General features: G+C 43.5%; 1 protein-coding gene across 1 annotated transcript in view; it reads left to right on the top strand.

Moving 5' to 3' along the window:
* tenm4 (teneurin transmembrane protein 4) overlaps positions 1-25,739 on the top strand; it is a 377,083-nt gene that overhangs the window by 316,243 nt on the left and 35,101 nt on the right. Inside the window, exons 24-28 of the mRNA XM_065024153.1 lie at positions 501-874; positions 3,765-4,143; positions 5,912-6,202; positions 8,868-9,142; positions 12,371-12,666. Coding sequence (XP_064880225.1) covers positions 501-874; positions 3,765-4,143; positions 5,912-6,202; positions 8,868-9,142; positions 12,371-12,666 — 1,615 coding nt within the window. The remainder of the gene's footprint in view (positions 1-500; positions 875-3,764; positions 4,144-5,911; positions 6,203-8,867; positions 9,143-12,370; positions 12,667-25,739) is intronic.

Raw genomic sequence — 25,739 nt, 5'->3', positions numbered from 1 at the left:
GCTGTGACAGCAGACTGCACAGTGATTTAATTATTTGCCAACCCAATACTTTCTTACCCGATTGAAGCCATAAAAACTGTTGTTGAATCTCACAGCTTGGCTCCTGACTTAAATGCGTAACACACTTCGGTACAGTCTGGCTGTTGTTTTTGTCGCGTTTGACATTTGTATGTCTTTTTTATACCAGACAGGAGCCTCTTGTGCATGTCTCTAGCAGCGTGTGTAATGTATGGATACAGTATGTGTAGTCAGTGCAGTATTGTCTGTAGGTACTCAGGAAAAGGGCTTGAAAGGAAACTATAGAAAATACCCCATAATAAAATGACTCTTGTCAATTTACCTCACAGCATTCCTAATATCTAACATCTTCTCTCCTGTGTAGTGTGCCCTTTAAAGAGCACAATCCTTTGGGCCTTCTTCAAATGCAGTGCACTATATAGGGAATAGGGCGCCATTTTAGCCGCCGCCGTTGGTAACCCACTCTCCTCTCTACTCCTCAGTCCATGGTACTGCTCCTCCACAGTCAGCGTCAGTACATCTTTGAGTTCGACAAGAACGACCGCCTCTCCTCTGTGACCATGCCCAACGTGGCCCGCTTCACCCTGGAGACCACCCGCTCCGTTGGTTACTATAGGAACACGTACCGCCCCTCCGAGGGGAACGCATCGGTACTGCAGGACTACAGTGAAGACGGTCAGCTGATGCAGACTAGCTACCTGGGCACAGGGCGCAGGGTGATGTATAAGTACGGCAAGCTGGCCAAGCTACTGGAGATGCTCTACGATACCACACGCATCGCGTTCACCTACGATGAGGCGGCAGGGATGCTGAAGGTGGTGAACCTGCAGACTGAAGGAACCACCTGCACTATAAGGTACTGTGGTTGGGTTAGGGTTAGGTTAGGGTTGGGTTGGTGTTAGGGTTGGGTTGGTGTTAGGGTTAGGTTAGGGTTGGGTTGGTGTTAGGGTTAGGGTTGGGTTAGGTTAGGGTTAGGGTTGGGTTGGGTTGGGTTAGGGTTGTGTTAGGGTTAGGGTTGGGTTAGGGTTGGTGTTAGGGTTAGGTTAGGGTTAGGTTGGGTTGGTGTTAGGGTTAGGTTAGTGTTAGGGTTTGGGTTAGGGTTGGGTTAGGGTTAGGGTTAGGGTTGGGTTAGAGTTAGGGTTAGGTTAGGGTTGGGTTAGGATACTGTTAAGGTTAGGGTTGGGTTAGGGTTAGGTTAGGGTTGGGTTAGGGTTGTGTTAGGTTCGTGGTTTGGTTAGGGTTAGGTTAGGGTTAGGTTAGGGTTGGGTTAGAGTTGAGTTAGGGTTAGGTTAGGGTTAGGGTTGGGTTAGGGGTTGGGTTGGGTTAGGGTTGGGTTGTGTTAGGTTCGTGGTTTGGTTAGGGTTAGGTTAGGGTTATGTTGGGTTGGGTTAGGGTTGGGTTAGAGTTGAGTTAGGTTAGGTTAGGGTTGGGTTAGAGTTGAGTTAGGTTAGGTTAGGGTTGGGTTAGAGTTGAGTTAGGATAGGGTTGGGTTAGAGTTGAGTTAGGTTAGGTTAGAGTTGAGTTAGGTTAGAGTTGAGTTAGGTTAGGGTTGGGTTGGGTTAGGGTTAGGGTTTGGTTAGGGTTAGGTTAGGGTTAGGGTTAGGGTTTGGTTAGGGTTAGGTTAGGGTTAGGGTTGGGTTGGGTTAGGTTAGGTTACTGTTAAGGTTAGGGTTGGGTTAGGGTTAGGTTAGGGTTGGGTTAGGGTTGGGTTAGGGTTGTGTTAGGTTCGTGGTTTGGTTAGGGTTAGGTTAGGGTTAGGTTAGGGTTGGGTTAGAGTTGAGTTAGGGTTAGGTTAGGGTTAGGGTTAGGGTTGGGTTAGGGGTTGGGTTGGGTTAGGGTTGGGTTGTGTTAGGTTCGTGGTTTGGTTAGGGTTAGGTTAGGGTTATGTTGGGTTGGGTTAGGGTTGGGTTAGAGTTGAGTTAGGATAGGGTTGGGTTAGAGTTGAGTTAGGTTAGGTTAGAGTTGAGTTAGGTTAGAGTTGAGTTAGGTTAGGGTTGGGTTGGGTTAGGGTTAGGGTTTGGTTAGGGTTAGGTTAGGGTTAGGGTTGGGTTAGGTTAGAGTTATTTGAACAACTTGGTACATGCAGATATATACAGTACCAGTCAAAAGTTTGGACACACATTCAAGGGTTTTTCTTTATTTTTTACTATTTTCTACATTGTAGAATAATAGTTGAGACATCAAAACTATGAAATAACACATATGGAGTCATGTAGTAACCAAAAAGTGTTAAACAAATCAAACTATATGTTATATTTGTGATTCTTCAAAGTAACCACCCTTTGCCTGAGTCAGTCAGTAACATAATAAAAACATGGACTGGAGTACTGACTGTATCAGTCAGTAACATAATAAAAACATGGACTGGAGTACTGACTGTATCAGTCAGTAACATAATAAAAACATGGACTGGAGTAGTGACTGTATCAGTCAGTAACATAATAAAAACATGGACTGGAGTAATGACTGTATCAGTCAGTAACATAATAAAAACATGGACTGGAGTACTGACTGTATCAGTCAGTAACATAATAAAAACATGGACTGGAGTATTGACTGGATCAGTCAGTAACATAATAAAAACATGGACTGGAGTACTGACTGTATCAGTCAGTAACATAATAAAAACATGGACTGGAGTAGTGACTGTATCAGTCAGTAACATAATAAAAACATGGACTGGAGTAGTGACTGTATCAGTCAGTAACATAATAAAAACATGGACTGGAGTACTGACTGTATCAGTCAGTAACATAATAAAAACATGGACTGGAGTATTGACTGTATCAGTCAGTAACATAATAAAAACATGGACTGGAGTACTGACTGTATCAGTCAGTAACATAATAAAAACATGGACTGGAGTATTGACTGTATCAGTCAGTAACATAATAAAAACATGGACTGGAGTATTGACTGTATCAGTCAGTAACATAATAAAAACATGGACTGGAGTACTGACTGTATCAGTCAGTAACATAATAAAAACATGGACTGGAGTATTGACTGTATCAGTCAGTAACATAATAAAAACATGGACTGGAGTATTGACTGTATCAGTCAGTAACATAATAAAAACATGGACTGGAGTAGTGACTGTATCAGTCAGTAACATAATAAAAACATGGACTGGAGTAGTGACTGTATCAGTCAGTAACATAATAAAAACATGGACTGGAGTAGTGACTGTATCAGTCAGTAACATAATAAAAACATGGACTGGAGTACTGACTGTATCAGTCAGTAACATAATAAAAACATGGACTGGAGTATTGACTGTATCAGTCAGTAACATAATAAAAACATGGACTGGAGTATTGACTGTATCAGTCAGTAACATAATAAAAACATGGACTGGAGTACTGACTGTATCAGTCAGTAACATAATAAAAACATGGACTGGAGTAGTGACTGTATCAGTCAGTAACATAATAAAAACATGGACTGGAGTAGTGACTGTATCAGTCAGTAACATAATAAAAACATGGACTGGAGTACTGACTGTATCAGTCAGTAACATAATAAAAACATGGACTGGAGTAGTGACTGTATCAGTCAGTAACATAATAAAAACATGGACTGGAGTAGTGACTGTATCAGTCAGTAACATAATAAAAACATGGACTGGAATTCTGACTGTATCAGTCAATAACATAATAAAAACATGGACTGGAGTACTGACTGTATCAGTCAATAACATAATAAAAACATGGACTGGACTAACAGTAATGTTCACTACACTACAGGTACCGTCAGATCGGCCCACTCATCGACAGGCAGATCTTTAGGTTCAGCGAAGAGGGGATGGTCAACGCACGCTTCGACTACGTCTATGACAACAGCTTCCGGGTCACCAGCATGCAAGCGGTGATCAACGAGACTCCTCTCCCCATCGACCTGTATCGCTACGATGACGTGTCGGGGAAGACGGAGCAGTTTGGGAAGTTCGGGGTCATCTACTACGACATCAACCAGATAATCACCACGGCCGTGATGACGCACACCAAACACTTCGATGCCTACGGCCGCGTGAAGGAGGTCCAGTACGAGATCTTCAGGTCACTCATGTACTGGATGATGGTGCAGTACGATAACATGGGACGCGTGGTCGCCAAGGAACTCAAGGTTTGGTCAGCTCTTTCTTTCTGTGCTGTTTGTTTTAGGATCTCTCTTGTAGGTCACATCTCCCAAGAGTCACTACAGTAGTGAGTCATTAAGGAGACTCTCTTATCCAGAGACACGACAGTGGTGAGTCATTTAGTAGACTCTCTTATCCAGAGACACGACAGTAGTGAGTCATTTAACAGACTCTCTTATCCAGAGACACTACAGTGGTGAGTCATTTAATAGACTCTCTTGTCCAGAGAGACTTACAGTAGTGAGTCATTTAGTAGACTCTCTTATCCAGAGACACTACAGTGGTGAGTCATTTAACAGACTCTCTTATCCAGAGCCACTACAGTAGTGAGTCATTAAGGAGACTCTCTGATCCAGAGCGACTGTAGTAGTGAGTCATTTAGCAGACTCTCTGATCCACAGAGATTTACAGTAGTGAGTCATTTAACAGACTCTCTGATCCAGAGACACGACAGTGGTGAGTCATTTAGTAGACGCTCTGATCCAGAGACACTACAGTAGTGAGTCATTTAGTAGACTCTCTGATTCAGAGACACTACAGTAGTGAGTCATTAAGGAGACTCTCTGATCCAGAGCGACTGTAGTAGTGAGTCATTTAGTAGACTCTCTGATCCAGAGACACTACAGCAGTGAGTCATTTAACAGACTCTCTTATCCAGAGACACTACAGTGGTGAGTCATTTAGTAGACTCTCTTATCCAGAGCCACTTACAGTAGTGAGTCATTTAACAGACTCTCTGATCCAGAGACACTACAGTAGTGAGTCATTTAGTAGACTCTCTTATCCAGAGACACTACAGTAGGGAGTCATTTAGCAGACTCTCTGATCCAGAGCCACTTACAGTAGTGAGTCATTTAACAGACTCTCTGATCCAGAGCCACTACAGTAGTGAGTCATTTAACAGACTCTCTGATCCAGAGCCACTACAGTAGTGAGTCATTTAGTAGACTCTCTTATCCAGAGCCACTACAGTAGGGAGTCATTTAGCAGACTCTCTTATCCAGAGACACTACAGTAGGGAGTCATTTAGCAGACTCTCTTATCCAGAGACACTACAGTAGTGAGTCATTTAACAGACTCTCTGATCCAGAGCCACTTACAGTAGTGAGTCATTTAGCAGACTCTCTGATCCAGAGCCACTACAGTAGGGAGTCATTTAGCAGACTCTCTGATCCAGAGACACTACAGTAGTGAGTCATTTAGCCTTGCTCAAGTGCACATTTTTTCAACTAGTTTGCTCGGGAAAACGAACAAGCAACATTTTGGTGACTGGCTCAACGATCTTAAACGCTAGCCTACCTGTTCTGTTCTGAGATGGGTTCATTTTACCAGACTCATTTCATGAAACATGTTATTGTATATAGGATTTAATAAACTGGGTGGTTCGAGCGCTGAATTCTGATTGGCTGAAATCCCGTAGTATATCAGACCATATACCATACTGGGTATATTCCTGCTCATTACGTTGGTAACCAGTTTATATCAGCAATAAGGACCCTCGGGGGTTTGTGGTATATGGCCAATATACCACGGCTAAGGGCTGTGTCCAGGCACTCCGCGTTGTGTCGTGCATAAGAACGGCCCTTAGCCGTGGTATATTGGCCATATACCGCACCCCCTCCGGCCTTATTGTTGCTTAATTATAATCACATTTGATTGATTGATTAAGTAAGGATTTCTAAGGTGGGTCTGTACACCAACACCTATAGATTGATCGACTGATTGATTGACCAATTCATGTTTTGTTTCTCTAAGGTGGGTCCGTATGCCAACACTACTCGGTATACCTATGAATACGATGCTGATGGGCAGCTCCAGGTAGTGTCTGTCAACGACAAGCCACTGTGGCGTTACAGCTATGACCTGAACGGTAACCTTCACCTGCTGAGCCCCGGGAACAGCGCCCGCCTCACGCCGCTACGTTACGACCTCCGAGACCGCATCACCAGGCTGGGAGACGTCCAGTATCGCATGGACGAGGACGGCTTTCTGAAGCAGAGAGGGAACGAATTCTTTGAGTACAGCTCGCCTGGACTACTGGTTAAGGTAAGATAGTAACAACACTCCATCACAGTTGATGCTTTATAAAACCACACATAGGACACTTTCAAAAACAGCTCAAAACTCTTCCTGGTAGCCGATGCTCTGTGTCTTGAATATGTTCCTGGTAGCCGATGCTCTGTGTCTTGAATATGTTCCTGGTAGCCGATGCTCTGTGTCTTGAATATGTTCCTGCTAGCCGATGCTCTGTGTTTGAATATGTTCCTGCTAGCCGATGCTCTGTGTTTGAATATGTTCCTGCTAGCCGATGTTCTGTCTTGAATATGTTCCTGCTAGCCGATGTTCTGTCTTGAATATGTTCCTGCTAGCCGATGCTCTGTCTTGAATATGTTCCTGCTAGCCGATGCTCTGTGTCTTGAATATGTTCCTGCTAGCCGATGTTCTGTCTTTGAATATGTTCCTGCTAGCCGATGCTCTGTCTTGAATATGTTCCTGCTAGCCGATGCTCTGTCTTGAATATGTTCCTGCTAGCCGATGCTCTGTCTTGAATATGTTCCTGGTAGCCGATGCTCTGTGTTTGAATATGTTCCTGCTAGCCGATGCTCTGTGTTTGAATATGTTCCTGCTAGCCAATGCTCTGTCTTGAATATGTGCCTGCTAGCCGATGCTCTGTCTTGAATATGTTCCTGCTAGCCGATGCTCTGTCTTGAATATGTTCCTGGTAGCCGATGCTCTGTCTTGAATATGTTCCTGCTAGCCGATGCTCTGTCTTGAATATGTTCCTGGTAGCCGATGCTCTGTGTCTTGAATATGTTCCTGCTAGCCGATGCTCTGTCTTGAATATGTTCCTGCTAGCCGATGCTCTGTGTTTGAATATGTTCCTGCTAGCCGATGCTCTGTGTTGAATATGTTCCTGGTAGCCGATGCTCTGTGTCTTGAATATGTTCCTGATAGCCGATGCTCTGTCTTGAATATGTTCCTGCTAGCCGATGCTCTGTGTTTGAATATGTTCCTGCTAGCCGATGCTCTGTGTTTGAATATGTTCCTGCTAGCCGATGTTCTGTCTTGAATATGTTCCTGCTAGCCGATGCTCTGTCTTGAATATGTTCCTGCTAGCCGATGCTCTGTGTCTTGAATATGTTCCTGCTAGCCGATGTTCTGTCTTTGAATATGTTCCTGCTAGCCGATGCTCTGTCTTGAATATGTTCCTGCTAGCCGATGCTCTGTCTTGAATATGTTCCTGGTAGCCGATGCTCTGTGTTTGAATATGTTCCTGCTAGCCGATGCTCTGTGTTTGAATATGTTCCTGCTAGCCAATGCTCTGTCTTGAATATGTGCCTGCTAGCCGATGCTCTGTCTTGAATATGTTCCTGCTAGCCGATGCTCTGTCTTGAATATGTTCCTGGTAGCCGATGCTCTGTCTTGAATATGTTCCTGCTAGCCGATGCTCTGTCTTGAATATGTTCCTGCTAGCCGATGCTCTGTCTTGAATATGTTCCTGGTAGCCGATGCTCTGTCTTGAATATGTTCCTGCTAGCCGATGCTCTGTCTTGAATATGTTCCTGCTAGCCGATGCTCTGTCTTGAATATGTTCCTGCTAGCCGATACTCTGGGTTTGAATATGTTCCTGCTAGCCAATGCTCTCTGTTTGAATATGTTCCTGCTAGCCGATGCTCTGTCTTGAATATGTTCCTGCTAGCCGATACTCTGTGTTTGAATATGTTCCTGCTAGCCGATGCTCTGTCTTGAATATGTTCCTGCTAGCCGATGCTCTGTCTTGAATATGTTCCTGGTAGCCGATGCTCTGTCTTGAATATGTTCCTGCTAGCCGATGCTCTGTCTTGACTATGTTCCTGCTAGCCGATGCTCTGTGTCTTGAATATGTTCCTGCTAGCCGATGCTCTGTCTTGAATATGTTCCTGGTAGCCGATGCTCTGGCTTGAATATGTTCCTGCTAGCCGATGCTCTGTGTTTGAATATGTTCCTGCTAGCCGATGCTCTGTGTCTTGAATATGTTCCTGCTAGCCGATGCTCTGTCTTGAATATGTTCCTGGTAGCCGATGCTCTGTCTTGAATATGTTCCTGCTAGCCGATGCTCTGTCTTGAATATGTTCCTGCTAGCCGATGCTCTGTCTTGAATATGTTCCTGCTAGCCGATACTCTGTGTTTGAATATGTTCCTGCTAGCCGATGCTCTCTGTTTGAATATGTTCCTGCTAGCCGATGCTCTGTGTTTGAATATGTTCCTGCTAGCCGATGCTCTGTCTTGAATATGTTCCTGCTAGCCGATGCTCTGTGTTGAATATGTTCCTGCTAGCCGATGCTCTGTGTTGAATATGTTCCTGCTAGCCGATGCTCTGTCTTGAATATGTTCCTGCTAGCCGATGCTCTGTGTTTGAATATGTTCCTGCTAGCCGATGCTCTGTCTTGAATATGTTCCTGCTAGCCGATGCTCTGTTCTGTTCCCTATGGTATTCAGATTCCTTTTATTCACACTTTGATTTTAATGTACTTTTAACATAAGGTAAATCTTTTTAACGTAAGGTAAATATTTTTAACGTAAGGTAAATCTTTTTAACGTAAGGTAAATCTTTTTAACGTAAGGTAAATCTTTTTAACGTAAGGTGTCCTCAAGTTTGGTATAAAAGGTGTTGATCAAAATATAGTAACTATTTTTTCTTGTTTTATTGATTGATATGTTTCTTCTCAAGGTCTACAACCGGGTGAGTGGCTGGAGTATCCGCTACCGGTACGATGGTCTGGGTCGGAGGGTCTCATCTAGGTCCAGTCTCGGGCACCACCTCCAGTTCTTCTATGCTGACCTGTCCAGTCCCACCCGGGTCACTCACATGTACAACCACACCAGCTCAGAGATCTCTTCCCTCTACTACGACCTGCAAGGACACCTGTTCTCCATGGAGCTCAGTAGTGGGGATGAGTTTTATGTAGCGTGTGATACAATCGGCACGCCGCAGGCCGTCTTCAGGTGATTATGGGGGGAGGGGGAGCGAATCTTAACTTCATCATGATGTCAGTGGGAGGATAAGTTCACTTTTGGCTCAGTAGAAGAATAATATTGTTTTATCTCTGTTGTATTAATGTCAATGTCTCTATTTTCTCAAACTTGAAATAAAGTACAAATAAAGTATAAATATATATATATAGATATATATATACCGTACCAGTCAGAAGTTTGGACACACTTTATTTTTTACTATTTTCTATATTGTAGAATAATAGTGAAGACATCACAAATATGAAATAACACATATGGAATCATATAGTAACCAAAAAAGTGTTAAAGAAATCAAAATATATGTTATATTTGTGATTCTTCAAAGTAGCCACCCTTTGCCTTGATGACAGCTTTGCACACTCTTGGCATTCTCTCGACCAGCTTCACCTGGAATGCTTTTCCAACCGTCTTGACGGAGGTCCCACATATGCTGAGCACTTGTTGGCTGCTTGTCCTTCACTCTGCGGTCCAACGTCTTTTGGACGGGGCGTTAAACGGGTGTCCTGGCTCTCTATGGTCACTAAAGAACCCATGGCACTTATCGTAAGAGTAGGGATGTTATCCCCGGTGTCCTGACTCTCGTGGTCACTAAAGATCCCATGGCACTTATCATAAGAGTAGGGATGTTAACCCCGGTGTCCTGGATAAATTCTCAATCTGGCCCTCATACCATCACGGTCACATAATCATCCCCAACTTCCAATTAGCTATTTTATCCCCCTCCTCTCCCCAGTAACTATTCCCAAGGTCGTTGCTGTAAATGAGAATGTGTTCTCAGTCAACTTACCTGGTAAAATAAGGGTTAAATATACAATTATAAAACTCATCCCAAACCATCTCAGTTGGGTTGAGGTCGGGTGATTGTGGAGGCCAGGTTATCTGATATAGCACTACATCACTCTCCTTCTTGGCAGCACTACATCACTCTCCTTCTTGGCAGCACTACATCACTCTCCTTCTTGGCAGCACTACATCACTCTCCTTCTTGGCAGCACTACATCACTCTCCTTCTTGGCAGCACTACATCACTCTCCTTCTTGGCAGCACTACATCACTCTCCTTCTTGGCAGCACTACATCACTCTCCTTCTTGGCAGCACTACATCACTCTCCTTCTTGGCAGCACTACATCACTCTCCTTCTTGGCAGCACTACATCACTCTCCTTCTTGGCAGCACTACATCACTCTCCTTCTTGGCAGCACTACATCACTCTCCTTCTTGGCAGCACTACATCACTCTCCTTCTTGGCAGCACTACATCACTCTCCTTCTTGGCAGCACTACATCACTCTCCTTCTTGGCAGCACTACATCACTCTCCTTCTTGGCAGCACTACATCACTCTCCTTCTTGGCAGCACTACATCACTCTCCTTCTTGGCAGCACTACATCACTCTCCTTCTTGGCAGCACTACATCACTCTCCTTCTTGGCAGCACTACATCACTCTCCTCATTGGTCAAATAGTCCTTACACAGCCTGGAGGTGTGTTTTGAGTTATTGTCCTCTTGAAAAACAATAGTCCCAATGGGTCATTGTTCTGTTGAAAACCAAATGATAGTCCCACTAAGCCCAAACCAGATGGGATGGTGTATCACTGCAGAATGCTGTTGTAGCCATGCTGGTTAAGTGTGCCTTCAATTCTAAATATATCACAGAGAGTGTCACCAGCAAAGCACCCCAACACCGTCACACCTCCTCCTCCATGCTTCACGGTGGAAACCACATATCTACTCTTCGTCTCACAAAGACACAGAGTTTGGAACCAAAAGTCTCAAATTTGGACTCAGATTTCCACCAGTCTAAAGTCCATTGCTCGGGTTTCTTGGCCCAAGCAAGTCTCTTCTTCTTATTGATGTCCTTTATTAGTGGTTTCTTCACAGCAATTGGACCAAGAAGGCCTGATTCAGGCAGTCTCCTCTGAACAGTTGATGTTGAGATGTGTCAGTTACTTGAACTCTGTGAAGCATTTATTTGGGCCTCAATTTCTGAGGCTGGTAACTCTAATGAACTTATCCTCTGCAGCAGAGGTAACTCTGGGTCTTCCTTTCCTGTGGTTGTCCTCATGAGAGCCAGTTTCATCATAGCGCTTGACGGTTTTTGCGACTGCACTTGAAGAAACGTTCAAAGTTCTTGAAATGTTCCAGATTGACTGACCTTCGTGTCTTAAAGTAATGATGTGCTGTCATTACCCTTTGCTTATTGGAGCTGTTCTTGAGAAAATGTCAAGAGTGAAAAATTCCACAAATTAACTTTAAACATGACAAGAGTGTGCAAAGCTGTCATCAAGGCAAAGGGTGGCTCCTGTGAAGGATCTCAAATAAACACAAGGCAAAGGGTGGCTCCTGTGAAGGATCTAAAATAAACACAAGAGTGTAAAGGGTGGCTCCTGTGAAGGATCTCAAATAAACACAAGAGTGTAAAGGGTGGCTCCTGTGAAGGATCTCAAATAAACACAAGAGTGTAAAGGGTGGCTCCTGTGAAGGATCTCAAATAAACACAAGAGTGTAAAGGGTGGCTCCTGTGAAGGATCTCAAATAAACACAAGAGTGTAAAGGGTGGCTCCTGTGAAGGATCTCAAATAAACACAAGAGTGTAAAGGGTGGCTCCTGTGAAGGATCTAAAATAAACACAAGAGTGTAAAGGGTGGCTCCTGTGAAGGATCTAAAATAAACACAAGAGTGTAAAGGGTGGCTCCTGTGAAGGATCTCAAATAAACACAAGAGTGTAAAGGGTGGCTCCTGTGAAGGATCTAAAATAAACACAAGAGTGTAAAGGGTGGCTCCTGTGAAGGATCTCAAATAAACACAAGAGTGTAAAGGGTGGCTCCTGTGAAGGATTTGTTTAAAAAAAAACGTTTTGTTACAACATGATTCCATATGTGTTATTACATAGATTTGTTTCCACTATTAGTCTACAATGTAGAAAATAGTAAACATAAAGATAAACCCTTGAGTGGGTGTGTCCAAACGTTTGATTGGTTCAGAATATATATATAATATAATATATTAGATGATTCTTTAATTGTCCTACAGAAGTGTTTTGGTTTATTCTTTTATACAGTGACGTAATTTATCCGAAATGATTGCTGTTCTTGAAAGAACATCCTTTGAATGGAGGAACAGGGGTACACTATATAGGGAACAGAGTGTCATTAAGGAAGTACCCCCTTGGACTCATTTTGGTGTTCTTTATTTCAGTGGCTCTGGCCTGATGATCAAGCAGATCCTCCACACTGCTTTCGGGGAGGTGTACCTGGACTCCAACCCAAGCTTCCACCTCATCCTGGGCTACCAGGGGGGTCTGTATGAGCCCCTGAGCCGCCTGGTACACATGGGCCGGAGGGACTATGATACCATGGCCGGGCGATGGACCACGCCGGACCATGAGGTGTGGAGCAGGCTGAACGCCAACAACATAGTCCCTTTCAACCTGTACATGTTCAAGAACAACAACCCTCTCAGCAACAGCCTGGAGACCAAGTGTTACATGACAGGTCAGTCTGAGGAGGGAGGGAGGGAGGGAGGGAGGGAGGGAGGGAGGGAGGGAGGGAGGGAGGGAGGAATTATTGTGTATATATTGGCAGAGAAACGGATATGGAATGAATGAGAGAATGAGAGAGAGAAAGCAGTCACCATGCTGCAACTGTTCTGGTTTACAGTAAGACTACTGTTCTGGTCTACAGTAAGACTACTGTTCTGGTCTACAGTAAGACTACTGATCTGGTTTACAGTAGATAATTGTTCTGGTCTACAGTAAGACTACTGATCTGGTCTACAGTAAGACAACTGTTCTGGTCTACAGTAAGACTACTGTTCTGGTCTACAGTAAGACTACTGTTCTGGTCTACAGTAAGACTACTGTTCTGGTCTACAGTAAGACTACTGTTCTGGTCTACAGTAAGACTACTGTTCTGGTCTACAGTAAGATAATTGTTCTGGTTTACAGTAAGATAACTGTTCTGGTCTACAGTAAGACTGTTTTGATGGGGTTGTTTGGACTGTGTCTGTATTTGAGGACATTGGCCCGTATTGATAACGCTTGTCAGAGTTGGAGGTGAGGAAGTACAGTTCCCGCTCAGCCCAGTCAAAACTGTTCGCTGCTCTGGCCCCCCAATGGTGGAACAAACTCCCTCACGATGCCAGGACAGCGGAGTCAATCACCACCTTCCGGAGACACCTGAAACCCCACCTCTTTAAGGAATACCTAGGATAGGATAAAGTAATCCCTCTCACCCCCCTTCAAAGATTTAGATGCACTACTGTTCCACTGGATGTCATAAGGTGAATGCACCAATTTGTAAGTCGCTCTGGATAAGAGCGTCTGCTAAATGACTTAAATGTAAATGTAAATGGAGGTCCCCCTGTTCATTCCATTATCATTTCAATATGATCTGAAAGACTAAACTGATCCTCGATCAGCACACTACTTTGAGACACTGTGAATATGGGCCATTGCGTGGCTGACTAAACTGATCCTAGAGGTCTGCACAACGCATCACCGGGGGCAAACTACCTGCCCTCCAGGACACCTACAGGAAGGCCATAAAGATCATCAAGGACATCAACAACCCGATGTTACAGGAAGGCCATAAAGATCATCAAGGACAACAACCACCCGATGTCACAGGAAGGCCATAAAGATCATCAAGGACAACAACCACCCGATGTCACAGGAAGGCCATAAAGATCATCAAGGACAACAACCACCCGATGTCACAGGAAGGCCATAAAGAGCATCAAGGACAACAACCACCCGATGTTACAGGAAGGCCATAAAGATCATCAAGGACATCAACCACCCGAGCCACTGCCTGTTCACCCCGCTATCATCCAGAAGGCGAGGTCAGTACAGGTGCATCAAAGCTGGGACCGAGAGACTGAAAAACAGCTTCTATCTCAAGGCCATCAGACTGTTAAACAGCCATCACTAACATTGAGTGGCTGCTGCCAACACACTGACACTGACCCAACTCCAGCCACTTTAATAATGGAAAAATGGATGTAAAAATGTATCACTAGCCACTTTAAACAATGCCACTTTATATAATGTTTACATACCCTACATTACTCATCTCATATGTATATACTGTACTCGATACCATCTACTGTATCTTGCCTATGCCGCTCTGTACCATCACTCATTCATATATCCTTATGTACATATTCTTTATCCCCTTACACTGTGTATAAGACAGTAGTTTTGGAATTGTTAGTTAGATTACTTGTTGGTTATTACTGCATTGTCGGAACTAGAAGCACAAGCATTTCGCTACACTCGCATTAACATCTGCTAACCATGTGTGTATGTGACAAATAACATTTGATTTGATTTGATTGTGTGGCTGACTAAACTGATCCAGGATCAGCACACTACTGGTGTCTGTAGTACCCAGGCTGCTACTAGAGACAGAGCTAGGTTAGGCTAGGCACTTCTTCAAGAAGCAATGGGTATGTATATATCATTCATTTAAATTATGACAATGAGCTGTCAATATCACAGAGTAGACCTTTCAACAGATATGGCTCTCCACTAGACTGAAGGAGCATGTCAGAGACGTTTCAACAGATATGGCTCTCCACTAGACTGAAGGAGCATGTCAGAGACCTTTCAACAGATATGGCTCTCCACTAGACTGAAGGAGCATGTCAGAGACCTTTCAACAGATATGGCTCTCCACTAGACTGAAGGAGCATGTCAGAGACCTTTCAACAGATATGGCTCTCCACTAGACTGAAGGAGCATGTCAGAGACCTTTCAACGGATATGGCTCTCCACTAGACTGAAGGAGCATGTCAGAGACCTTTCAACAGATCTCAGATCTCCACTAGACTGAAGGAGCATGTCAGAGACCTTTCAACAGATATGGCTCTCCACTAGACTGAAGGAGCATGTCAGAGACGTTTCAACGGATATGGCTCTCCACTAGACTGAAGGAGCATGTCAGAGACCTTTCAACAGATATGGCTCTCCACTAGACTGAAGGAGCATGTCAGAGACCTTTCAACAGATATGGCTCTCCACTAGACTGAAGGAGCATGTCAGAGACGTTTCAACAGATATGGCTCTCCACTAGACTGAAGGAGCATGTCAGAGACCTTTCAACAGATATGGCTCTCCACTAGACTGAAGGAGCATGTCAGAGACCTTTCAACAGATATGGCTCTCCACTAGACTGAAGGAGCATGTCAGAGACGTTTCAACAGATCTCAGATCAGCTCTATGGCTCTCCACTAGACTGAAGGAGCATGTCAGAGACCTTTCAACAGATATGGCTCTCCACTAGACTGAAGGAGCATGTCAGAGACCTTTCAACAGATATGGCTCTCCACTAGACTGAAGGAGCATGTCAGAGACCTTTCAACAGATATGGCTCTCCACTAGACTGAAGGAGCATGTCAGAGACCTTTCAACAGATATGGCTCTCCACTAGACTGAAGGAGCATGTCAGAGACCTTTCAACAGATATGGCTCTCCACTAGACTGAAGGAGCATGTCAGAGACCTTTCAACAGATATGGCTCTCCACTAGACTGAAGGAGCATGTCAGAGACATTTCAACAGATATGGCTCTCCACTAGACTGAAGGAGCATGTCAGAGACCTTTCAACAGATATGGCTCTCCACTAGACTGAAGGAGCATGTCAGAGACCTTTCAACAGATATGGCTCTCCACTAGACTGAAGGAGCATGTCAGAGACCTTTCAACAGATCTCAGATCTCCACTAGACTGAAGGAGCATGTCAGAGACCTTTCAACAGATCTCAGATCAGCTCTATGGCTCTCCACTAGACTGAAGGAGGAATGCTAAGTAGCCTGTTAGATATAACCACAGTGATTTCTTCCTGTTAGATAAAATGTGCGTCCCAAAATGGCACCTTATTCCCTACATAATGTACTGGTCAAAAGTAGTGCACTATATAGTGAGCATGGTTCCATTTGGAACAGAGCCTTAGCTCCCTCACCAGAGAGGTTTCTCGGGCTGTATTGTGATTGATGGCGCTGACATTTCCATTCCATTCAGCTGATTACCTGGGTCCTTTCATTGTCTTCAAACCAAAAAAAAAATCCTTATTTAAAACAGCTCTGTCAGGTGCCACAATGCAGCCGTGAATAACTGAAGAGGTGCCTAAACTGGGAACCCAGAGAATAACTCTACTGCCCGAAACGAATAGAGCTATTGGAGGGGGTTGACATAACAAATGACTCAATATCTACTCTGCTTCAGTCCCACTTTTATGCTCTTTTGTGGATGTGATTTAAAGCTATTTCGTGGGGATGTGATTTAAAGTTCTTTCTGGGGATGTGATTTAAAGCTGTTTCTGGGGATTTGTGATTTAAAGCTGCTTCTGGGGATGTGATTTAAAGCTCTTCTGGGGATGTGATTTAAAGCTCTTTCTGGGGATGTGATTTAAAGCTGTTTCTGGGGATGTGATTTAAAGCTGTTTCTGGGGATGTGATTTAAAGCTCTTCTGGGGATGTGATTTAAAGCTCTTCTGGGGATGTGATTTGAAGCTCTTTCTGGGGATGTGATTTGAAGCTCTTTCTGGGGATGTGATTTGAAGTTCTTCTGGGGATGTAATTTAAAGCTCTTCTGGGGATGTGATTTGAAGCTCTTCTGGGGATGTGATTTGAAGCTCTTCTGGGGATGTGATTTGAAGCTCTTCTGGGGATGTGATTTGAAGCTCTTCTGGGGATGTGATTTGAAGCTCTTTCTGGGGATGTGATTTAAAGCTCTTTCTGGGGATGTGATTTAAAGCTCTTCTGGGGATGTGATTTAAAGCTCTTCTGGGGATGTGATTTAAAGCTCTTCTGGGGATGTGATTTAAAGCTCTTTCTGGGGATGTGATTTAAAGCTCTTCTGGGGATGTGATTTAAAGCCCTTTGTCACCTTATTAAGCCATGTAAGAAAAACACAGTTTGGTGGAAAAGCTACTATAAATAAAGCACCTGTGTCGACCAGGTGAATGTTTAATGATGTTTATGACAGGCTCTCTCTGAGAGGTGTCACCTGTGTCGACCAGGTGAATGTTTAATGATGTTTATGACTGGCTCTCACCTGTGTAGACCAGGTGAATGTTTAATGATGTTTATGACGGGCTCTCACCTGTGTAGACCAGGTGAATGTTTAATGATGTTTATGACAGGCTCTCTCTGAGAGGTGCCACCTGTGTAGACCAGGTGAATGTTTAATGATGTTTATGACGGGCTCTCTCTGAGAGGTGTCACCTGTGTAGACCAGGTGAATGTTTAATGATGTTTATGACTGGCTCTCACCTGTGTAGACCAGGTGAATGTTTAATGACGTTTATGACTGGCTCTCACCTGTGTAGACCAGGTGAATGTTTAATTATGTTTATGACTGGCTCTCACCTGTGTAGACCAGGTGAATGTTTAATGATGTTTATGACTGGCTCTCTCTGAGAGGTGTCACCTGTGTAGACCAGGTGAATGTTTAATGATGTTTATGACTGGCTCTCACCTGTGTAGACCAGGTGAATGTTTAATTATGTTTATGACTGGCTCTCACCTGTGTAGACCAGGTGAATGTTTAATGATGTTTATGACTGGCTCTCATCTGTAGACCAGGTGAATGTTTAATGATGTTTATGACGGGCTCTCTCTGAGAGGTGTCACCTGTGTAGACCAGGTGAATGTTTAATGATGTTTATGACTGGCTCTCACCTGTGTAGACCAGGTGAATGTTTAATGATGTTTATGACTGGCTCTCACCTGTGTAGACCAGGTGAATGTTTAATGATGTTTATGACGGGCTCTCACCTGTGTAGACCAGGTGAATGTTTAATTATGTTTATGACTGGCTCTCACCTGTGTAGACCAGGTGAATGTTTAATGACGTTTATGACTGGCTCTCACCTGTGTAGACCAGGTGAATGTTTAATGATGTTTATGACTGGCTCTCACCTGTGTAGACCAGGTGAATGTTTAATGACGTTTATGACTGGCTCTCACCTGTGTAGACCAGGTGAATGTTTAATGATGTTTATGACTGGCTCTCACCTGTGTAGACCAGGTGAATGTTTAATGATGTTTATGACTGGCTCTCTCTGAGAGGTGTCACCTGTGTAGACCAGGTGAATGTTTAATGATGTTTATGACTGGCTCTCACCTGTGTAGACCAGGTGAATGTTTAATGATGTTTATGACTGGCTCTCATCTGTAGACCAGGTGAATGTTTAATGATGTTTATGACGGGCTCTCTCTGAGAGGTGTCACCTGTGTAGACCAGGTGAATGTTTAATGATGTTTATGACTGGCTCTCACCTGTGTAGACCAGGTGAATGTTTAATGATGTTTATGACTGGCTCTCACCTGTGTAGACCAGGTGAATGTTTAATGATGTTTATGACTGGCTCTCACCTGTGTAGACCAGGTGAATGTTTAATGATGTTTATGACTGGCTCTCATCTGTAGACCAGGTGAATGTTTAATGATGTTTATGACGGGCTCTCTCTGAGAGGTGTCACCTGTGTAGACCAGGTGAATGTTTAATGATGTTTATGACTGGCTCTCACCTGTGTAGACCAGGTGAATGTTTAATGATGTTTATGACTGGCTCTCACCTGTGTAGACCAGGTGAATGTTTAATGATGTTTATGACGGGCTCTCACCTGTGTAGACCAGGTGAATGTTTAATTATGTTTATGACTGGCTCTCACCTGTGTAGACCAGGTGAATGTTTAATGACGTTTATGACTGGCTCTCACCTGTGTAGACCAGGTGAATGTTTAATGATGTTTATGACTGGCTCTCACCTGTGTAGACCAGGTGAATGTTTAATGACGTTTATGACTGGCTCTCACCTGTGTAGACCAGGTGAATGTTTAATGATGTTTATGACTGGCTCTCACCTGTGTAGACCAGGTGAATGTTTAATGATGTTTATGACTGGCTCTCTCTGAGAGGTGTCACCTGTGTAGACCAGGTGTGATGTTTATGACGGGCTCTCACCTGTGTAGACCAGGTGAATGTTTAATGATGTTTATCATTGGCTCTCTCTGAGAGGTGTCACCTGTGTAGACCAGGTGTGATGTTTATGACTGGCTCTCACCTGTGTAGACCAGGTGAATGTTTAATGATGTTTATGACTGGCTCTCACCTGTGTAGACCAGGTGAATGTTTAATGATGTTTATGACGGGCTCTCACCTGTGTAGACCAGGTGAATGTTTAATGATGTTTATGACTGGCTCTCACCTGTGTAGACCAGGTGAATGTTTAATTATGTTTATGACTGGCTCTCACCTGTGTAGACCAGGTGAATGTTTAATGATGTTTATGACTGGCTCTCATCTGTAGACCAGGTGAATGTTTAATGATGTTTATGACGGGCTCTCTCTGTCACCTGTGTAGACCAGGTGAATGTTTAATGATGTTTCTGGCTCTCACCTGTGTAGACCAGGTGAATGTTTAATGATGTTTATGACTGGCTCTCACCTGATGTTTAGACTCAGGTGAATGTTTAATTATGTTTATGACTGGCTCTTGTAGACCAGGTGAATGTTTAATGATGTTTATGACTGGCTCTCACCTGTGTAGACCAGGTGAATGTTTAATGATGTTTATGACTGGCTCTCACCTAGACCAGGTGAATGTTTAATGACGTTTATGACTGGCTCTCACCTGTAGACCAGGTGAATGTTTAATGATGTTTATGACTGGCTCTCACCTGTAGACCAGGTGAATGTTTAATGATGTTTATGACTGGCTCTCACCTGTGTAGACCAGGTGAATGTTTAATGATGTTTATGACTGGCTCTCACCTGTGTTTAGACCAGGTGAATGTTTAATGATGTTTATGACTGGCTCTCACCTGTGTAGACCAGGTGAATGTTTAATGATGTTTATGACTGGCTCTCACCTGTAGACCAGGTGAATGTTTAATGATGTTTATGACTGGCTCTCACCTGTGTAGACCAGGTGAATGTTTAATGATGTTTATGACTGGCTCTCTCTGAGAGGTAGACCTGATGTTTATGACCAGGTGAATGTTTAATGATGTTTATGACTGGCTCTCACCTGTGTAGACCAGGTGAATGTTTAATGGTGTAGACCAGGTGAATGTTTAATGATGTTTATGACTGGCTCTAGACCAGGTGAATGTTTAATGATGTTTATGACTGGCTCTCACCTGTGTAGACCAGGTGAATGTTTAATGATGTTTATGACTGGCTCTCACCTGTGTAGACCAGGTGAATGTTTAATGATGTTTATGACGGGCTCTCACCTGTGTAGACCAGGTGAATGTTTAATGATGTTTATGACTGGCTCTCACCTGGTAGACCAGGTGAATGTTTAATGATGTTTATGACTGGCTCTCACCTGTTTAATGATGTTTATGACCAGGTGAATGTTTAATGATGTTTATGATTGGCTCTCACCTGTAGACCAGGTGAATGTTTAATGATGTTTATGACTGGCTCTCACCTGTGTAGACCAGGTGAATGTTTAATGATGTTTATGACTGGCTCTCACCTGTGTAGACCAGGTGAATGTTTAATGATGTTTATGACTGGCTCTCACCTGTGTAGACCAGGTGAATGTTTAATGATGTTTATGACTGGCTCTCACCTGTGTAGACCAGGTGAATGTTTAATTATGTTTATGACTGGCTCTCACCTGTGTAGACCAGGTGAATGTTTAATGATGTTTATGACTGGCTCTCACCTGTAGACCAGGTGAATGTTTAATGATGTTTATGACTGGCTCTCTCTGAGAGGTGTCACCTGTGTAGACCAGGTGTGATGTTTATGACAGGCTCTCACCTGTGTAGACCAGGTGAATGTTTAATGATGTTTATCATTGGCTCTCTCTGTTTAGACCAGGTGAGTTTAATGATGTTTATGTGTCACCTGTGTAGACCAGGTGAATGGATGTTTATGATGTTTAATGATGTTTAATGATGTTTATGACTGGCTCTCACCTGTGTAGACCAGGTGAATGTTTAATGATGTTTATGACTGGCTCTCACCTAGACCAGGTGAATGTTTAATGATGTTTATGTGACCAGGCTGAATGTTTAATGAGGTGTCACCACCAGGTGAATGTTTAATGATGTTTATGACTGGCTCTCACCTGTGTAGACCAGGTGAATGTTTAATGATGTTTATGACTGGCTCTCTCTGTTTAATGATGGTGTCACCTGTGTAGACCAGGTGAATGTTTAATGATGTTTATGACTGGCTCTCTCTGAGAGGTGTCACCTAGACCTGAATGATGATGTTTATGTGGTCACCTGTGTAGACCAGGTGAATGTTTAATGATGTTTATCATTGGCTCTCTCTGAGAGGTGTGGTGTCACCTGTGTAGACCAGGTGAATGTTTAATGATGTTTATCATTGGCTCTCTCTGATGTTTAATGATGTGTCACCTGTGTAGACCAGGTGAATGTTTAATGATGTTTTATGTTTAATGATGTTTATGACGGGCTCTCACCTGTGTAGACCAGGTGAATGTTTAATGATGTTTATGACGGGCTCTCTCTGAGACCAGGTGTCACCTGTATGAGACCAGGTGAATGTTTAATGATGTTTATGACTGGCTCTCTCTGAGAGGTGTCACCTGTGTAGACCAGGTGAATGTTTAATGATGTTTATGACGGGCTCTCTCTGAGAGGTGTCACCTGTAGACCAGGTGAATGTTTAATTATGTTTATGACAGGCTCTCACCTGTGTAGACCAGGTGAATGTTTAATGACGTTTATGACGGGCTCTCTCTGAGAGTGTGTCACCTGTGTAGACCAGGTGAATGTTTAATGACGTTTATGACTGGCTCTCACCTGTGTAGACCAGGTGAATGTTTAATGATGTTTATGACTGGCTCTCACCTGTGTAGACCAGGTGAATGTTTAATGACGTTTATGACTGGCTCTCACCTGTGTAGACCAGGTGAATGTTTAATGATGTTTATGACTGGCTCTCACCTGTGTAGACCAGGTGAATGTTTAATGACGTTTATGACTGGCTCTCACCTGTGTAGACCAGGTGAATGTTTAATGATGTTTATCATTGGCTCTCTCTGAGAGGTGTCACCTGTGTAGACCAGGTGAATGTTTAATGATGTTTATGACGGGCTCTCACCTGTGTAGACCAGGTGAATGTTTAATGATGTTTATGACGGGCTCTCTCTGAGAGGTGTCACCTGTGTAGACCAGGTGAATGTTTAATGATGTTTATGACTGGCTCTCTCTGAGAGGTGTCACCTGTGTAGACCAGGTGAATGTTTAATGATGTTTATGACTGGCTCTCACCTGTGTAGACCAGGTGAATGTTTAATTATGTTTATGACTGGCTCTCACCTGTGTAGACCAGGTGAATGTTTAATGATGTTTATGACTGGCTCTCATCTGTAGACCAGGTGAATGTTTAATGATGTTTATGACGGGCTCTCTCTGAGAGGTGTCACCTGTGTAGACCAGGTGAATGTTTAATGATGTTTATGACTGGCTCTCACCTGTGTAGACCAGGTGAATGTTTAATGATGTTTATGACTGGCTCTCACCTGTGTAGACCAGGTGAATGTTTAATGATGTTTATGACGGGCTCTCACCTGTGTAGACCAGGTGAATGTTTAATTATGTTTATGACTGGCTCTCACCTGTGTAGACCAGGTGAATGTTTAATGGCGTTTATGACTGGCTCTCACCCTGTAGACCAGGTGAATGTTTAATGATGTTTATGACTGGCTCTCACCTGTGTAGACCAGGTGAATGTTTAATGACGTTTATGACTGGCTCTCACCTGTGTAGACCAGGTGAATGTTTAATGATGTTTATGACTGGCTCTCACCTGTGTAGACCAGGTGAATGTTTAATGATGTTTATGACTGGCTCTCTCTGAGAGGTGTCACCTGTGTAGACCAGGTGTGATGTTTATGACGGGCTCTCACCTGTGTAGACCAGGTGAATGTTTAATGATGTTTATCATTGGCTCTCTCTGAGAGGTGTCACCTGTGTAGACCAGGTGTGATGTTTATGACTGGCTCTCACCTGTGTAGACCAGGTGAATGTTTAATGATGTTTATGACTGGCTCTCACCTGTGTAGACCAGGTGAATGTTTAATGATGTTTATGACGGGCTCTCACCTGTGTAGACCAGGTGAATGTTTAATGATGTTTATGACTGGCTCTCACCTGTGTAGACCAGGTGAATGTTTAATTATGTTTATGACTGGCTCTCACCTGTGTAGACCAGGTGAATGTTTAATGATGTTTATGACTGGCTCTCATCTGTAGACCAGGTGAATGTTTAATGATGTTTATGACGGGCTCTCTCTGAGAGGTGTCACCTGTGTAGACCAGGTGAATGTTTAATGATGTTTATGACTGGCTCTCACCTGTGTAGACCAGGTGAATGTTTAATGATGTTTATGACTGGCTCTCACCTGTGTAGACCAGGTGAATGTTTAATGATGTTTATGACGGGCTCTCACCTGTGTAGACCAGGTGAATGTTTAATGATGTTTATGACTGGCTCTCACCTGTGTAGACCAGGTGAATGTTTAATTATGTTTATGACTGGCTCTCACCTGTGTAGACCAGGTGAATGTTTAATGATGTTTATGACTGGCTCTCATCTGTAGACCAGGTGAATGTTTAATGATGTTTATGACGGGCTCTCTCTGAGAGGTGTCACCTGTGTAGACCAGGTGAATGTTTAATGATGTTTATGACAGGCTCTCACCTGTGTAGACCAGGTGAATGTTTAATGATGTTTATGACTGGCTCTCACCTGTGTAGACCAGGTGAATGTTTAATGATGTTTATGACTGGCTCTCACCTGTGTAGACCAGGTGAATGTTTAATGATGTTTATGACTGGCTCTCACCTGTGTAGACCAGGTGAATGTTTAATTATGTTTATGACTGGCTCTCACCTGTGTAGACCAGGTGAATGTTTAATTATGTTTATGACTGGCTCTCACCTGTGTAGACCAGGTGAATGTTTAATGACGTTTATGACTGGCTCTCACCTGTGTAGACCAGGTGAATGTTTAATGATGTTTATGACTGGCTCTCACCTGTGTAGACCAGGTGAATGTTTAATGACGTTTATGACTGGCTCTCACCTGTGTAGACCAGGTGAATGTTTAATGATGTTTATGACTGGCTCTCACCTGTGTAGACCAGGTGAATGTTTAATGACGTTTATGACTGGCTCTCACCTGTGTAGACCAGGTGAATGTTTAATGATGTTTATGACTGGCTCTCACCTGTGTAGACCAGGTGAATGTTTAATGATGTTTATGACTGGCTCTCTCTGAGAGGTGTCACCTGTGTAGACCAGGTGTGATGTTTATGACGGGCTCTCACCTGTGTAGACCAGGTGAATGTTTAATGATGTTTATCATTGGCTCTCTCTGAGAGGTGTCACCTGTGTAGACCAGGTGTGATGTTTATGACTGGCTCTCACCTGTGTAGACCAGGTGAATGTTTAATGATGTTTATGACTGGCTCTCTCCTGTGTAGACCAGGTGAATGTTTAATGATGTTTATGACGGGCTCTCACCTGTGTAGACCAGGTGAATGTTTAATGATGTTTATATGACGGGCTCTCTCTGAGAGGTGTCACCTGTGTAGACCAGGTGAATGTTTAATGATGTTTATGACGGGCTCTCACCTGTGTAGACCAGGTGAATGTTTAATGATGTTTATGACGGGCTCTCTCTGAGAGGTGTCACCTGTGTAGACCAGGTGAATGTTTAATGATGTTTATGACTGGCTCTCTCTGAGAGGTGTCACCTGTGTAGACCAGGTGAATGTTTAATGATGTTTATGACTGGCTCTCTCTGAGAGGTGTCACCTGTGTAGACCAGGTGAATGTTTAATGATGTTTATCATTGGCTCTCTCTGAGAGGTGTCACCTGTGTAGACCAGGTGAATGTTTAATGATGTTTATCATTGGCTCTCTCTGAGAGGTGTCACCTGTGTAGACCAGGTGAATGTTTAATGATGTTTATGACGGGCTCTCACCTGTGTAGACCAGGTGAATGTTTAATGATGTTTATGACGGGCTCTCTCTGAGAGGTGTCACCTGTGTAGACCAGGTGAATGTTTAATGATGTTTATGACTGGCTCTCTCTGAGAGGTGTCACCTGTGTAGACCAGGTGAATGTTTAATGATGCTTATGACGGGCTCTCTCTGAGAGGTGTCACCTGTGTAGACCAGGTGAATGTTTAATTATGTTTATGACAGGCTCTCACCTGTGTAGACCAGGTGAATGTTTAATGACGTTTATGACGGGCTCTCTCTGAGAGGTGTCACCTGTGTAGACCAGGTGAATGTTTAATGACGTTTATGACTGGCTCTCACCTGTGTAGACCAGGTGAATGTTTAATGATGTTTATGACTGGCTCTCACCTGTGTAGACCAGGTGAATGTTTAATGACGTTTATGACTGGCTCTCACCTGTGTAGACCAGGTGAATGTTTAATGATGTTTATGACTGGCTCTCACCTGTGTAGACCAGGTGAATGTTTAATGACGTTTATGACTGGCTCTCACCTGTGTAGACCAGGTGAATGTTTAATGATGTTTATCATTGGCTCTCTCTG

Source organism: Oncorhynchus nerka, linkage group LG11 (genome assembly GCF_034236695.1).
Source record: "Oncorhynchus nerka isolate Pitt River linkage group LG11, Oner_Uvic_2.0, whole genome shotgun sequence".
NCBI classification, from domain to species: domain Eukaryota; kingdom Metazoa; phylum Chordata; class Actinopteri; order Salmoniformes; family Salmonidae; genus Oncorhynchus; species Oncorhynchus nerka.
This window is presented reverse-complemented; position numbering and strand designations above follow the sequence as displayed.